This window comes from Salvelinus namaycush, chromosome 33 (genome assembly GCF_016432855.1).
Source record: "Salvelinus namaycush isolate Seneca chromosome 33, SaNama_1.0, whole genome shotgun sequence".
NCBI classification, from domain to species: domain Eukaryota; kingdom Metazoa; phylum Chordata; class Actinopteri; order Salmoniformes; family Salmonidae; genus Salvelinus; species Salvelinus namaycush.
In genome coordinates, this window is record NC_052339.1 from 23,099,273 (window position 1) to 23,115,915 (window position 16,643).

Here is a 16,643-nt window from a genome sequence, read left to right on the forward strand (position 1 = left end):
CATGTTCCGGTAAAAGTCCATTGTTGACTTAACTGACCGCAGACACAAATGTGATTTCAGATGCATAGACTTACCTCCAACGATGGTGTTGACGACTTCCTGTAGGATGCTCTGGACGATCTCCTGGGCTTTCTCCTCATAGTTAGGCTCCTCCTCCTCTACTGCTGTCTCTTGGTCACGCTGAGCAGCACCTTGAACACAACACAAGTAAAACTTTAGTCAAAGTCCATTTAAAAGAACCTGAATACACTTAAAAAATGTAAAATGGGAAACAGTGAATTGACAGATTGAGTAAAGAAAGTGTTTTCTCTGAGTGAGACTGAGCATTTAGCCTTTGATACTGTAATTGTCAATGTTGACAAGATAAACAGTAGTCACTGGTATCAGCTACCACATCTTCCCTGAAGACAATGTGCGTGGATGTGTGTTTGTGTTGAAAGCAGTGAGTCATTTGGAAACAAAATGATTATTGAATCCTTGGATGCATCTTTTTCTCGCTCTCAATCTCTTTTCTATGGCTTCTCTCATTCAGTCACTAATGAAAGCACTTATGGGCTGTCAGAAATGGTTCTGTAAACGAGTGCATTACCACCTAAAGAGAAAGCTGTCTCATCAAATGCTTATTTAACACAGACAAAATATTTTGTCCCAGAGTTCTGCCAATATTGAGTACATGAAAATGTCAAGGTTGAGGCTTTGTTACTGTCTAAAGCAGCCAAGGTACTAGCCTAACACAATAGCCCTGGAAATGTCTTTCCTCAAACACACGGCAAAGTACTGAGCGAGAGTGAAATTCTTTGTCTGTTTGACCTTGAACATGACTGCCTATATGACTGCCTATATTTGTGAGTCTGAGTGTGTGTGACACACTGTGTCCCTGTCTGTCTGTCTGTCCTAAGGTGAAACTCACACTGTGTCCCTGTCTGTCTGTCTGTCCTAAGGTGAAACTCACACTGTGTCCCTGTCTGTCTGTCTGTCCTAAGGTGAAACTCACACTGTGCTGCTGCTGCCTCTGTCTGATGGTTCTCTGCTGTGCTGAACTCAGAGCCGTTTTCTGGGTCTGGCCTCTCATACACCATCCCATGTTCCCCCTGCTCCTCCTCCGTGGCCCCCTGGGTTGGGGTAGGAGTGGTGGGGGTGGAGGTGGGCGTGGGTGTAGAGGGGGTGGTGGGGCCGTTGGCCTCTCGGGGAGGGCCCTTGGCTGGGAGGTAGATGTGCTGCTGGAGCTGGGGTGAGTCCGGTTCCTGTTCCTGGGTGACTTGGGAGTGCTGCCGGGGCCTCTCTCTTTCCATCTGCTTGGCCTCCTGGAGCTACGGAGGGGGTAGAGGGGAGGAGGGGTACAGACGGGCAGACCCACACACAGACAGCCAGACCCAGGCCAACCCAGCGTAGCCACATACAACCAAACACACACAGACAAAGCCAAATGCACGCACACACACACACACACGTACACGCACAGAGAAATGTGTTAACACAATGTACACAAACTCATTATATCAATTCCCTCTCAAAGATTCCCTAAGGGGTTTCCACCCCAATGCCAAGCAGCAACACTTCCCGATGTCAGATCAGGAAGCAACACACGGCAGCTTTGGAACCCCAGCTTTCCAGGCAGAGACATCAAAACATAAATTCAGCATGGCTCTTAACATCAGGTCTGTCTAACATGTGTTTATGAATGACATGCTGTCAAAACAAGTACGAGGCAGAGCAGCTCACATGCTTATATAAACTGGGTTAATGCAGTGCAGAACAGGAGACATAGTATTTCTGGTCTAAAATACTGCATGTTCTCCTGGTTGATGTGTCACTGATGTTGCTGTGTATTGATGTGGAGATGTTGATTTACATCGAGAGACAGCTGTCTGAATTATAAATGTCTTCATATTATTCCTCCACAGCCCCAAAGTAATCTCGAGATGTTTTTTATTTTTATGTGGATATGAAGCTATAAATATACACATCATAAACATTTGTTACAGTACACAATGGAAAACATAATATTTTATTATTTCAGTCAAGCTATAACAGCCCACTACATAGTATGAAGTTATAACAGCTCTCTATAGTAGGCCCCTACACAGTATGAATCTATAACAGCTCTCTATAGTAGGCCCCTACACAGTATGAATCTATAACAGCTCTCTATAGTAGGCCCCTACACAGTATGAATCTATAACAGCTCTCTATAGTAGGCCCCTACACAGTATGAATCTATAACAGCTCTTTATAGTAGGCCCCTACACAGTATGAATCTATAACAGCTCTCTATAGTAGGCCCCTACACAGTATGAATCTATAACAGCTCTCTATAGTAGGCCCCTACACAGTATGAATCTATAACAGCTCTCTATAGTAGGCCCCTACACAGTATGAATCTATAACAGCTCTCTATAGTAGGCCCCTACACAGTATGAATCTATAACAGCTCTCTATAGCAGCCCCATACACAGTATGAATCTATAACAGCTCTCTATAGTAGCCCCCTACACAGTATGAATCTATAACAGCTCTCTATAGCAGCCCCATACACAGTATGAATCTATAACAGCTCTCTGTAGTAGCCCCCTATACAGTATGAATCTATAACAGCTCTCTATAGTAGCCCCCTACACAGTATGAATCTATAACAGCTCTCTATAGTAGCCCCCTACACAGTATGAATCTATAACAGCTCTCTATAGTAGGCCCCTACACAGTATGAATCTATAACAGCTCTCTATAGTAGGCCCCTACACAGTATGAATCTATAACAGCTCTCTATAGTAGCCCCCTACACAGTATGAAGTTATAACAGCTCTCTATAGTAGGCCCCTACACAGTATGAATCTATAACAGCTCTCTATAGTAGGCCCCTACACAGTATGAATCTATAACAGCTCTCTATAGTAGGCCCCTACACAGTATGAATCTATAACAGCTCTCTATAGCAGCCCCATACACAGTATGAATCTATAACAGCTCTCTATAGTAGCCCCCTACACAGTATGAATCTATAACAGCTCTCTATAGTAGGCCCCTACACAGTATGAATCTATAACAGCTCTCTATAGTAGGCCCCTACACAGTATGAATCTATAACAGCTCTCTATAGTAGGCCCCTACACAGTATGAATCTATAACAGCTCTCTATAGTAGCCCCCTACACAGTATGAATCTATAACAGCTCTCTATAGTAGGCCCCTACACAGTATGAATCTATAACAGCTCTCTATAGTAGGCCCCTACACAGTATGAATCTATAACAGCTCTCTATAGTAGCCCCCTACACAGTATGAATCTATAACAGCTCTCTATAGTAGCCCCCTACACAGTATGAATCTATAACAGCTCTCTATAGTAGCCCCCTACACAGTATGAATCTATAACAGCTCTCTATAGCAGCCCCATACACAGTATGAATCCAGGTGCGTGTGTAGGTGTACTACAAAAATAATGTTAAAAGAAGTGAAAAACTGAGCCACCAGATGATGTAAGCATGATTCAGAGGAAAGACATAGGTCAGGAATGGAAACAAATCCAGTATGACACTTTTACACAACTACCAATATGATTGTGAATGACACATCTTCTCTAACACCAGCCTATAGTCATTTCCCCCCAATTCATACACTCATACACACAACATAAAACATGGGGCATTATCAGATTATTAACGTAACAGAATTTGTTCTCAACCCCTTTCCTGGCCAAATAAAGGTTCAATCAAGAGAGGAAATTAGTCTAGAGGTCGTGCTGACTAACAGATCCAATCAGATGTGTTCAGAATGCAGATCACTGTACCACTCCAGGTAGGAGTGAGAATCCTCCAATCAGATGTGTTCAGAATGCAGATCACTGTACCACTCCAGGTAGGAGTGAGAGTCCTCCAATCAGATGTGTTCAGAATGCAGATCACTGTCCCACTCCAGGTAGGAGTGAGAGTCCTCCAATCAGATGTGTTCAGAATGCAGATCACTGTACCACTCCAGGTAGGGGTGAGAGTCCTCCAATCAGATGTGTTCAGAATGCAGATCACTGTACCACTCCAGGTAGGGGTGAGAGTCCTCCAATCAGATGTGTTCAGAATGCAGATCACTGTCCCACTCCAGGTAGGGGTGAGAGTCCTCCAATCAGATGTGTTCAGAATGCAGATCACTGTCCCACTCCAGGTAGGAGTGAGAGTCCTCCAATCAGATGTGTTCAGAATGCAGATCACTGTCCCACTCCAGGTAGGAGTGAGAGTCCTCCAATCAGATGTGTTCAGAATGCAGATCACTGTACCACTCCAGGTAGGAGTGAGAGTCCTCCAATCAGATGTGTTCAGAATGCAGATCACTGTCCCACTCCAGGTAGGAGTGAGAATCCTCCAATCAGATGTGTTCAGAATGCAGATCACTGTCCCACTCCAGGTAGGAGTGAGAGTCCTCCAATCAGATGTGTTCAGAATGCAGATCACTGTCCCACTCCAGGTAGGAGTGAGAGTCCTCCAATCAGATGTGTTCAGAATGCAGATCACTGTCCCACTCCAGGTAGGAGTGAGAGTCCTCCAATCAGATGTGTTCAGAATGCAGATCACTGTCCCACTCCAGGTAGGAGTGAGAGTCCTCCAATCAGATGTGTTCAGAATGCAGATCACTGTCCCACTCCAGGTAGGAGTGAGAATCCTCCAATCAGATGTGTTCAGAATGCAGATCACTGTCCCACTCCAGGTAGGAGTGAGAGTCCTCCAATCAGATGTGTTCAGAATGCAGATCACTGTACCACTCCAGGTAGGGGTGAGAGTCCTCCAATCAGATGTGTTCAGAATGCAGATCACTGTCCCACTCCAGGTAGGAGTGAGAATCCTCCAATCAGATGTGTTCAGAATGCAGATCACTGTCCCACTCCAGGTAGAAGTGAGAGTCCTCCAATCAGATGTGTTCAGAATGCAGATCACTGTCCCACTCCAGGTAGAAGTGAGAGTCCTCCAATCAGATGTGTTCAGAATGCAGATCACTGTCCCACTCCAGGTAGGAGTGAGAGTCCTCCAATCAGATGTGTTCAGAATGCAGATCACTGTCCCACTCCAGGTAGGAGTGAGAATCCTCCAATCAGATGTGTTCAGAATGCAGATCACTGTCCCACTCCAGGTAGAAGTGAGAGTCCTCCAATCAGATGTGTTCAGAATGCAGATCACTGTCCCACTCCAGGTAGAAGTGAGAGTCCTCCAATCAGATGTGTTCAGAATGCAGATCACTGTCCCACTCCAGGTAGGAGTGAGAGTCCTCCAATCAGATGTGTTCAGAATGCAGATCACTGTCCCACTCCAGGTAGAAGTGAGAGTCCTCCAATCAGATGTGTTCAGAATGCAGATCACTGTCCCACTCCAGGTAGGAGTGAGAGTCCTCCAATCAGATGTGTTCAGAATGCAGATCACTGTCCCACTCCAGGTAGGGGTGAGAATCCTCTAATCAGATGTGTTCAGAATGCAGATCACTGTCCCACTCCAGGTAGGAGTGAGAATCCTCTAATCAGATGTGTTCAGAATGCAGATCACTGTCCCACTCCAGGTAGGAGTGAGAGTCCTCCAATCAGATGTGTTCAGAATGCAGATCACTGTCCCACTCCAGGTAGGAGTGAGAATCCTCTAATCAGATGTGTTCAGAATGCAGATCACTGTCCCACTCCAGGTAGGAGTGAGAGTCCTCCAATCAGATGTGTTCAGAATGCAGATCACTGTCCCACTCCAGGTAGGAGTGAGAATCCTCCAATCAGATGTGTTCAGAATGCAGATCACTGTCCCACTCCAGGTAGGAGTGAGAGTCCTCCAATCAGATGTGTTCAGAATGCAGATCACTGTCCCACTCCAGGTAGGAGTGAGAATCCTCCAATCAGATGTGTTCAGAATGCAGATCACTGTCCCACTCCAGGTAGGAGTGAGAATCCTCCAATCAGATGTGTTCAGAATGCAGATCACTGTCCCACTCCAGGTAGGAGTGAGAGTCCTCCAATCAGATGTGTTCAGAATGCAGATCACTGTACCACTCCAGGTAGGGGTGAGAGTCCTCCAATCAGATGTGTTCAGAATGCAGATCACTGTCCCACTCCAGGTAGGAGTGAGAATCCTCCAATCAGATGTGTTCAGAATGCAGATCACTGTCCCACTCCAGGTAGAAGTGAGAGTCCTCCAATCAGATGTGTTCAGAATGCAGATCACTGTCCCACTCCAGGTAGAAGTGAGAGTCCTCCAATCAGATGTGTTCAGAATGCAGATCACTGTCCCACTCCAGGTAGGAGTGAGAGTCCTCCAATCAGATGTGTTCAGAATGCAGATCACTGTCCCACTCCAGGTAGGAGTGAGAATCCTCCAATCAGATGTGTTCAGAATGCAGATCACTGTCCCACTCCAGGTAGAAGTGAGAGTCCTCCAATCAGATGTGTTCAGAATGCAGATCACTGTCCCACTCCAGGTAGAAGTGAGAGTCCTCCAATCAGATGTGTTCAGAATGCAGATCACTGTCCCACTCCAGGTAGGAGTGAGAGTCCTCCAATCAGATGTGTTCAGAATGCAGATCACTGTCCCACTCCAGGTAGAAGTGAGAGTCCTCCAATCAGATGTGTTCAGAATGCAGATCACTGTCCCACTCCAGGTAGGAGTGAGAGTCCTCCAATCAGATGTGTTCAGAATGCAGATCACTGTCCCACTCCAGGTAGGGGTGAGAATCCTCTAATCAGATGTGTTCAGAATGCAGATCACTGTCCCACTCCAGGTAGGAGTGAGAATCCTCTAATCAGATGTGTTCAGAATGCAGATCACTGTCCCACTCCAGGTAGGAGTGAGAGTCCTCCAATCAGATGTGTTCAGAATGCAGATCACTGTCCCACTCCAGGTAGGAGTGAGAATCCTCTAATCAGATGTGTTCAGAATGCAGATCACTGTCCCACTCCAGGTAGGAGTGAGAGTCCTCCAATCAGATGTGTTCAGAATGCAGATCACTGTCCCACTCCAGGTAGGAGTGAGAGTCCTCCAATCAGATGTGTTCAGAATGCAGATCACTGTCCCACTCCAGGTAGGAGTGAGAGTCCTCCAATCAGATGTGTTCAGAATGCAGATCACTGTCCCACTCCAGGTAGGAGTGAGAGTCCTCCAATCAGATGTGTTCAGAATGCAGATCACTGTCCCACTCCAGGTAGGAGTGAGAATCCTCCAATCAGATGTGTTCAGAATGCAGATCACTGTCCCACTCCAGGTAGGAGTGAGAATCCTCCAATCAGATGTGTTCAGAATGCAGATCACTGTCCCACTCCAGGTAGGAGTGAGAGTCCTCCAATCAGATGTGTTCAGAATGCAGATTACTGTACAACTCCAGGTAGGAGTGAGAGTCCTCCAATCAGATGTGTTCAGAATGCAGATCACTGTCCCACTCCAGGTAGGAGTGAGAGTCCTCCAATCAGATGTGTTCAGAATGCAGATCACTGTCCCACTCCAGGTAGGAGTGAGAGTCCTCCAATCAGATGTGTTCAGAATGCAGATCACTGTCCCACTCCAGGTAGGAGTGAGAGTCCTCCAATCAGATGTGTTCAGAATGCAGATCACTGTCCCACTCCAGGTAGGAGTGAGAGTCCTCCAATCAGATGTGTTCAGAATGCAGATTACTGTACAACTCCAGGTAGGAGTGAGAGTCCTTCGATCAGATGTGGCAATGTCATATCACACCATTATCTCTGTGGTAGCTAGACATGACACACACACAGTGACACACACACGGTGACAAACGCACGTACACACACACACACACACACACACACACACACACACACACACACACACACACACACACACACACACACACACACACACACACACACACACACACAAATGGAGGTGCCTCTCCATTTGTTTACTGAAAATGCTGCTCTCAAACTGTCTTGCTCTAGAAGCCATTGTGTCAACGATACTGCTCTCTCTACTATACTGACGGCATTACATTTACCATTCAATTCTAACAACTCTCAGATTCAATAATATGACCCTCTATTTAAAAGGGATGAATGAATCTATCAACATCGAATTACTCCGATAGTAACAATCCCAGACAAACGCAACGAGATGAGATTCTGCCAGCTAATGAGAATACACACACAGCCACAATACATATCACTTCTGAAGATGGGGTGTGTGTGTGGGTGCGTGCGTGTGTGTGTGTGTATTTTCAAATCAAGAGTGTAAGCCCATACACACACAATGCAAACAGAAAAACATTTGAAAGGCTCTGTCGGCTGGTATGAACAAGCACATGCACACGCACACACACACTACTACAAAGACGAGTGAAAGCATTTTATGAATACAAATGGTAATCAGTGCTGAAGAAAAGATAATGAATCACAGGCAACTGAACTGAAGCACCAGCAAGCACAGCATAACCACAATGCACGTCTGCCCCAGCAAGCACAGCATAACCACAATGCACGTCTGCCCCAGCAAGCACAGCATAACCACAATGCACGTCTGCCCCAGCAAGCACAACATAACCACAATGCACGTCTGCACCAGCAAGCATAGCATAACCACAATGCACGTCTGCACCAGCAAGCACAGCATAACCACAATGCACGTCTGCACCAGCAAGCACAGCATAACCACAATGCACGTCTGCACCAGCAAGCACAGCATAACCACAATGCACGTCTGCACCAGCAAGCACAGCGTAACCACAATGCACGTCTGCACCAGCAAGCACAGCGTAACCATAATGCACGTCTGCCCCAGCAAGCACAGCGTAACCACAATGCACGTCTGCCCCAGCAAGCACAGCGTAACCATAATGCACGTCTGCCCCAGCAAGCACAGCGTAACCACAATGCACGTCTGCCCCAGCAAGCACAGCGTAACCACAATGCACGTCTGCACCAGCAAGCAGAGCGTAACCACAATGCACGTCTGCCCCATAGCTGGAACAGAGGAGGAGAAAGAGAGATGGATGGATGGACTGATGGATGGAGCTGAATGAGAACACAGAGAAGAGTTCAGAGTTCAGATCAGGCAAGTCAAGGCAGTCCTGTAGTCTTTACCTGGCGGTCACGTTTTCTCGAGGCCAGAGACCAAGATATCTTGTGATTTGTAAGCTATGTGTCCGGGGGGGGGGGGGTGAGGGGGGAAAGAAGTGTCAATCGAGAAGAAACAGACGATATTAGAGCAAACTTTGTTTTCAGGGTGACACCTCTTACTTGGACCTCTGGTCAGAAAGTCTATGCTACGCGTGACGGAAACGGAGGCTATATGTAGTCAGTCAAGTTATAGCAACTTAGATGAGTTAGGTAGGTGTCAGGCTAGCCATGTTTAGCCTAGCTGTAGCCTGTGACAGGACAGTTTTATGTCACCTGACACATAAACCCCTACGACTCCTTATTCAACTGCTATGTCATGCTCAAATAAAGGGTTACCTTCTCTTCCCTTTTCCCCTCAGTACAGTTTCTCTATCTGTCTGTAGCTCTGTTTCAATATCCACACCAACACACCACTACCAACCAAGCCACAAAGCCATGTATTGGGCGTCATGCATTCTAAGTGCTATGCTAGTGTGGACATTGGGATGTTGGCGTGTGTCTCAGAGAGGGACTTACTGCCTGGTTCTCCATGCGGGCAAAGATGACATTGAGCATCTGAGTGAGTGTGGCCTTGGCCGTGGTCTGGTTGATGAGGTTCTTGCTGGCTAGGTAGATGTTGTAGCAGGTCCTGACCGCCTGCAGCACTGTGCCCTCATGGATCTCTATGTGCTGGGAGGTCACAGCCGTCAACAGGGCCTGGTGGGAGGGAGTGAAGGAATGGGAGAGAGAGACAGAGAGAGAGAGAGAGAGAGAGATTCATCATGGTTTATCAAGGTCTATCATGGTGCCTCAGCATTATTTGTGTGAAAGATACTCCTACAGCGCTAGTAGTATAGTCCTCTGCATCTCTGATCCCTTGGCCACCCTCCTCCCAGTCAGAACTACACAGACACAGTTACACAAACACAGCTATAGCGGGATGAGCTGAGCCAAGCTGAGCTGACAGCAGATTACGGGTAGAGGCTGAGATTTGGGCTGCTGTTTCACAGCGAGGAGTACTGTACTGAGAGAGAACGCAGCGGTGCAGGACCATCCCAGAACAGACCTTCTGACTCACAGTCAGGACTAGAACAATGCCTAGTGCACTTCCTGTCAGTCATCACTTCTTAATACACCTCCCTGCGGAGTGCACTTCACTCAACAAATGCTAAGTGCACTAACCTGTGTACTTCTCTTATCTACGGCTTAGTGCACTTCCCTCAACCACTACCCTCCTCTCTACAGATGAAAGTAACACCGACGTACAGACTCACTATGTAAGGCATAATCAACTAGGGGCTATGCATTCTATGGAAGAGAAAGTATGATGTGGAACTGACCTTACACAGAGTTGCATTATTTTCCAAAGAACGCAAAGAGCCCCGAATTAATTATTAATTTTATACCATGGCTATAGTTTAACATATTTGCCCCGAGAAATCTGTTCATTTGCAGGTAAAAATGTGTTCAACATCTACTGAAATAGGTAGCAAGTTTACTAGATAGCTACAGTAGTTGCCTTGGTAACAAACAGACTTGCTAGTTTAGCTAACCAAACCATCAGCTCTAGCTTGGTATTATGAAAATCTACTTCAACAATGCCAATAATGTTTTCAATTCGACTTTTGCTTTTAAAAGCAGCTCAAACATAGAACATGTAAGAATGAACTACAGCCACTGAATTCTAGCGTGCGTTATAGGGAAATAATGCACGCTCTAGAATGCCCTTCAGGTCAATCAGAAACGAGAATTCAACAATGCCACGGTATAAGTGAGGGATAATCAATGAGGGGCTATGCAGTCAATGGAAAATAATGAACAACGTTGAAGTTGACCGTCCACGGAGTTGCATTATTTTCCAGAGAACGCATAGAGCCCCGAGTCCCTTTTATACCATGACTATGTGTTCAACATCCACTGAAGTAGCTAGCAAGTTTACTAGACACACTATATAGACAAAAGTATGTGGACAACCCTTCAAATGAGTGGATTCAGCTATTTCAGCCACACCCGTTGCTGACAGGTGTATAAAATCGAGCACACAGCCATGCAATCTCCATAGACAAACATTTGCAGTAGAATGGCCTTACTGAAGAGCTCAGTGACTTACAACGTGGCATCGTCATAGATGCCACCTTTCTAACAAGTCAGTTAGTCAAATTTCTGCCTTGCTGGAGCTGCCCCGGTCAACTGTAAGTGCTGTTATTGTGAAGTGGAAACATCTAGGAGCAACAACTCCTCAGCCGCGAAGTGGTAGGCCACACAAGCTAACAGAACGGGACCGCCGAGTGCTGAAGCACGTAGCATGAAAAATCGTCTGTCCTCGGTTGCAACACTCACTAACGTGTTCCAAACTGCCTCTGAAAGCAACGTCAGTACAATAATTGTTCGTCGGGAGCTTAATGAAACGGGTTTCCATGGCCGAGCAGCCAGACAAGCTTAAGACCACCATGCGCAATGCCAAGCGTCGGCTGGACTGGTGTAAAGCTCGCCGCCATTAGACTCTGGAGCAGTGGAAACACGTTCTGTCGAGTGATGAATCACGCTTCACCATCTTTGGGATGAAATGCAAGGCCGACTGCGAGCCAGGCCTAATTGCCCAACATCAGTGCCCAACCTCAATAATGCTCTTGTGGCTGAATGGAAGCAAGTCCCAGCAACAATGTTTCAACATCTAGTGGAAAGCCTTCCCAGAAGAGTGGAGGTTGTTACAGCAGCAAAGGGGGGACCAACTCCATATTAATGCCCATGATTTTGGAATGAGATGTTCGACAAGCAGGTGTCCACATACTTTTGGCCATGTAGTTTAGCTACAGTAATTGCCTAGGTAACCAAACAGACTTGCTAGTGTAGCTAACCAATCCATCAGGCCAAGCACGACTCCAGAGCCACCATTAAGTTTGCTGATGACACAACGGTGGTAGGCCTGATCACCGACAACAATAAGACAGCCTATAAGGAGGTCAGAGACCTTGCAGTGTGGTGCCAGGACAACAACCTCTCCCTCAATGTTAGCAATACAAAGGAGCTGATCGTGGACTACAGGAAAAGGAGGGCTGAACACGCCCTCATTCACATCGATGGGGCTGTAGTGGAGCAGGTTGAGAGCTTCAAGTTCCTTGGTGTCAACATCACCAACAAACTATCATGGTCCAAACACACCAAGAAAGTTGTGAAGAGGGCACGACAACGCCTTTTCCCCCTCAGGAGACTGAAAAGACTTGACATGGGTCCCCAGATCCTCAAAAAGTTCTACAGCTGCACCATCGAGAGCATCCTGTCCGGTTGCATTACCGGCTGGTATGACAACTGCTCGGCATCCGACCGCAAGACGGTGCAGAGGGTAGTGCGTACAGCCCAGTACATCACTGGGGCCAAGCTTCCTGCCATCCAGGACCTATATACTAGACGGTATCAGAGGAAGGACCATAAAATTGTCAAAGACTCCAGTCACCCAAGTCATAGACAGCTCACTCTGCTACCGCACGGCAAGTGGTACCGGAGTGCCAAAGTCTAGGTCCAAAAGGCTCCTTAACAGCTTCTACCCCCAAGCCATAAGACTTCTGAACAATTAATCAAATGGCACTTGGACTATTTACATTGACCCCCCCCACCCCTTTGTTTTTACACTGCTGCTAATCGCTGTTTATTATCTATGCATAGTCACTTTACCCCTACCTACATGTAGAAATGACCTCGAATAACCTGTACCCCCACACATTGACTCAGTACCGGTACCCCCTGTATATAGCCTCATTGTTATAATTTTATTGGGTTCCTTTTTTTTACTGAAGTTTATTTACTAAATATTTTCTTAACTCTATCTTCTTGAAACTGCATTGTTGGTTAAGGGCTTGTTCGGTACATGTGACAAATAACATTTCATAAATTTGAACTTGCTATTATGAAAATCGAATTCAACAATGCCAATAATGTTTTCATTTCGATTTTTGCTTTCAAAAGCAACTCAAACATGTAAGAATGAACTACAGACATGGAATTCTAAAGTGCGTTATAGGGAAATAATGCACGCTCCAGAATGCCCTTTAAGCCAATCAGAAATTAGAATTCAACAATGCCATGGTAGAAACAGATAACACAATTCTACATTCTAAATAATCACCATGTAGGCAAGAATAGAATCTAACAGCAGAACACACAATATCCAAAAAACACTTCCTTGCAGACCAAACAACCGCAGATGCCAACCTTAATGATCTGTAGCTGCACCCCCTCATCTGTCTGTGGTCCCTGGAAGCAGCCACAGATGGTCTCGATGATCCTGTCGATGAGCTTCTTGCCAGGGGCCGTGCTGTCTGGAGCACTGCCGGTCAGGTGGCCGTACGCTATCAACTTCTACAGGAAAAACACCAAACACACAAAACAACACAGTCAGATAGACACTAATCTCCCGTGGGAAGATTCTGCGTGGAGACCGAAGAATCTGTCAGGACTGAATGGGATGTGTGATAACGAGCTGCATTAGTTCTGGCCTTTGCGTTTTCGTCACTGGTCATTTGGAAGTATCAAGATTGGGCGACGGCTTTGGCTAAGTTTTCTTTAGCGAAAGTGGAGCTCTCAATTTCTCTCCATTTCTAACACATACAGTATAGACACAGTAGTTAATCACTGACCAAATAACGCAAGATTTTACTTCTGATTTAACAGAGATTAGATAAACACAACTTCTAAATTTCATTCAGAAAACACCCCAAAACATCATGAACTGCACTGTGAATCAGTGTCACTGAACTTTGAGTCTATGTAAATGGTGACGGTGATGGTAAGAAACATGCAGCCTGGGCAGTTTTAAACACACAAGGTTCACGTGCTGACCTCCTCTACTACTGACCTGTAAACAGTCTAGTGATGTGATGACGATGCGGGGACATTTGGACTGACATGCCAACTCAAACGGCAGGAAGTACTTGTCGGCCTCTACGAAGTTGGTCTTTGATTTGATTGGCGGAAGAGTGCTGGAATCTGATTTCCTGTCTGGAGGAGGACTGGAGAGACAACAAAAAAAAAGAAAATCGAGCTCAAAGTACATATAGATATTGTTACTTTTATTTATTATTTTTTGTTGTATTTTTCTTAAAACTACATTGTTGGTTAAGGCTTGTAAGTAAGCATTTCACTGTAAGGTTGTATTCGGCACATGTGACAAATACAATTTGATTTGCTATTCTGTCATCTACACAAAGCATGATAAAAACAAATTTTAAGCAGTATTTATTCTGGCAATCACACACTACTAACATACTGTAGCAGGCACAAAAGAACCGTCTGAAACTAGATCCCCTACATACTGGTCTTGACGAGAAGAAAAATAACTATTGGGGGAGGTTCTGTTCTGCACTGTTCAACCAATCCAGTAAATGTGGAGGAGGAGTTAAGATGCACTGTCGCCTTGTTAACGTCCAAAAGGGGAAACCGTGTCACATGCGCTCTTTCCATTTCCTCTGAAAACCGGGAACATCCAGTTGTTGGGGACTCGGCAGAAGGTAACACACTACTGACAGTGTACTATTTATGTCTTTATGCATGTTCTTTATGCAGCTCAATTAGATACACTGTAAGCAGCCAACTCTTATAAAGAAAGGTGCCTGCAATTAATCTACCACTCATCTATTTTAGGAGAAGAGATCCATGATGTCATACACCTGATAATAATGTTCTCTGCTCTGTCGAGTGTGTCTTTATACCTTCAAAAGCCTTTGTGGCCAAAATCACATCCTTGTTACTGTTGCTAAGGAATAAAACCAAGGATAAAGCCATATTTGTGAGTGTTGTTTGTCTTTATGGATCGTAAATCTAAACCAGGGGTTCTCAGTTGTACGCTAAAACATTATAGATCTAAACCAGGGGTCCTTAGCTGTACGCTAAAACATTATCCATCAGAACAACCACACCCAAACTGCACTGAGCTCTGAGCCAAGGACGGAGGGAGAGAAGGAGGAAGAGCGAGGGAGAGAGAGTGAGAGAGAGGAAGAGAGAGAGAGAGGAAGAGGGGTGAAGGACTGTGTTGTTTGTGTCTTGGCAGAGAGAAAGGATGACTTCAGCTTCTTTAGAGTGATGACCTCGCAGAGTGCAGTGGGACACGGGATAGAGAGGGAGAGAGAAAGGGAGAGAGAAAGAGAGGGACAGAGAGAAAGAGAGAGAGAGAGAGACAGACAGACAGAGGGGAAAAGGAGAAGAGGAAGCATACAGAATTTTGAGAGGCGATGTGGCCATTTCAAATATAATATGGTCTCCCGTCGTGTCCATTCATCCCATAATGTTATTTTGAATGGAAATGTCCATTCTACTTATGCTAATTCTATGAGTCACAGTCCCTCTCTGCTCAGCATGCGTTCTCCCCTCTAATAAGCAACATATAGGATTAGCCTGCTCATATTCATAATTGACATGAAATGGGGTTGAGCCATGCATCTATGGAGACTAGAGAATGCTAACACGTTGCTTCTGGTCTTACAATTTTTGACACTTTTTGGCTTACAAAAGATCCTTGCGAATAAGTGTTAAGTGGATGTTTTTTTCGTACTTTTCTGAAACCCGAAAGCCAGGGTAACTTTGCGAAAGGTTAGGTAAGGTGTCTGTATATAAAATGACTACATCCCTCACTCCTCCCCCACCTAAAGTCAACTTGGGAATGGCATTTGTGAGAAGAAGCTTAGATATGGGCTGTGTCTGAATACCCATACTTAGTAGGCCGTTTGAGTATGCCAAAAAATAAAGTTTAATAGTATGCAACATTTAGAAAATAGATCTATACTTTAAATGCCTGTATGTCATACTGATTTTGGTTTTGACAACAGCTGATCAATTAGAAATGTGGATGTGTTACCGAAATCAACGAATAACGAGATAAAATGCAATCCCGCATAACGCATTCTCAGTATGTGAAAATCTAATGTTTTATAGTATGTACATTTTCTAAAATCGTGTATGGTTTAAAAGCCAGGACTCATTTCGCCTCTTCATCTAGTAGAAATCGATGCACACTTTTCCACAATGCATTGAAGATGTGATCTGCGCCTAGTTCTCTTCAAGTAGCCAAATAACAAAACTAGGCTACTTAATTGGGGAAGATGACGAATAGTGAAGTTTCTGCGGTGGTATTCAAATGTAAGTGAAGTCGTTTTTGTTCTCCTTAAAATTATCACGAGTATTGTATCGTGGGATACATCTTTGAAAACAGAACTCTTTAACATTTGTGAATGTGTCAGTACCAAGGACTCGGGATGTGGCTGTGTTAATGATGTCATGTTAATCAGGCCTTTTGATTTGAACATATGTATTGCTTTAGTTTTGTAGGCTAGGCTACCTAATGTAATTATTTAATTAATGGACCAAGCCTTAGCAGTCATTGTGATCTTGATCTCGTTCCCAATGATCAGTGCCTATGATGTTGCTGTCCAGCGTTCTGAATTTGCCATGCAACCAACTGTCCACGTTTCGTTCTGTGCAATAACCTTTTGATTTGAACATTTGTTTTGGTGTGTGTACTAGGCTATTTAATTTTATTTATATATGTTACAGCACTTTGGTTTCACTAATAAATATGTTTAAATGGAAACAAATGATCT

General features: G+C 45.1%; 1 protein-coding gene across 5 annotated transcripts in view; it reads right to left on the bottom strand.

The window, feature by feature from the left end:
- The window catches only part of LOC120028102 (brefeldin A-inhibited guanine nucleotide-exchange protein 1-like), a 112,391-nt gene that overhangs the window by 39,278 nt on the left and 56,470 nt on the right, over positions 1-16,643 (bottom strand). For all 5 annotated transcript variants that reach the window (XM_038973273.1, XM_038973275.1, XM_038973271.1 and 2 more), the window contains exons 3-7: positions 13,907-14,060; positions 13,264-13,410; positions 9,592-9,771; positions 995-1,310; positions 75-191 (exon numbers count right to left, since the gene is read on the bottom strand). In XM_038973273.1, coding sequence (XP_038829201.1) covers positions 75-191; positions 995-1,310; positions 9,592-9,771; positions 13,264-13,410; positions 13,907-14,060 — 914 coding nt within the window. The remainder of the gene's footprint in view (positions 1-74; positions 192-994; positions 1,311-9,591; positions 9,772-13,263; positions 13,411-13,906; positions 14,061-16,643) is intronic.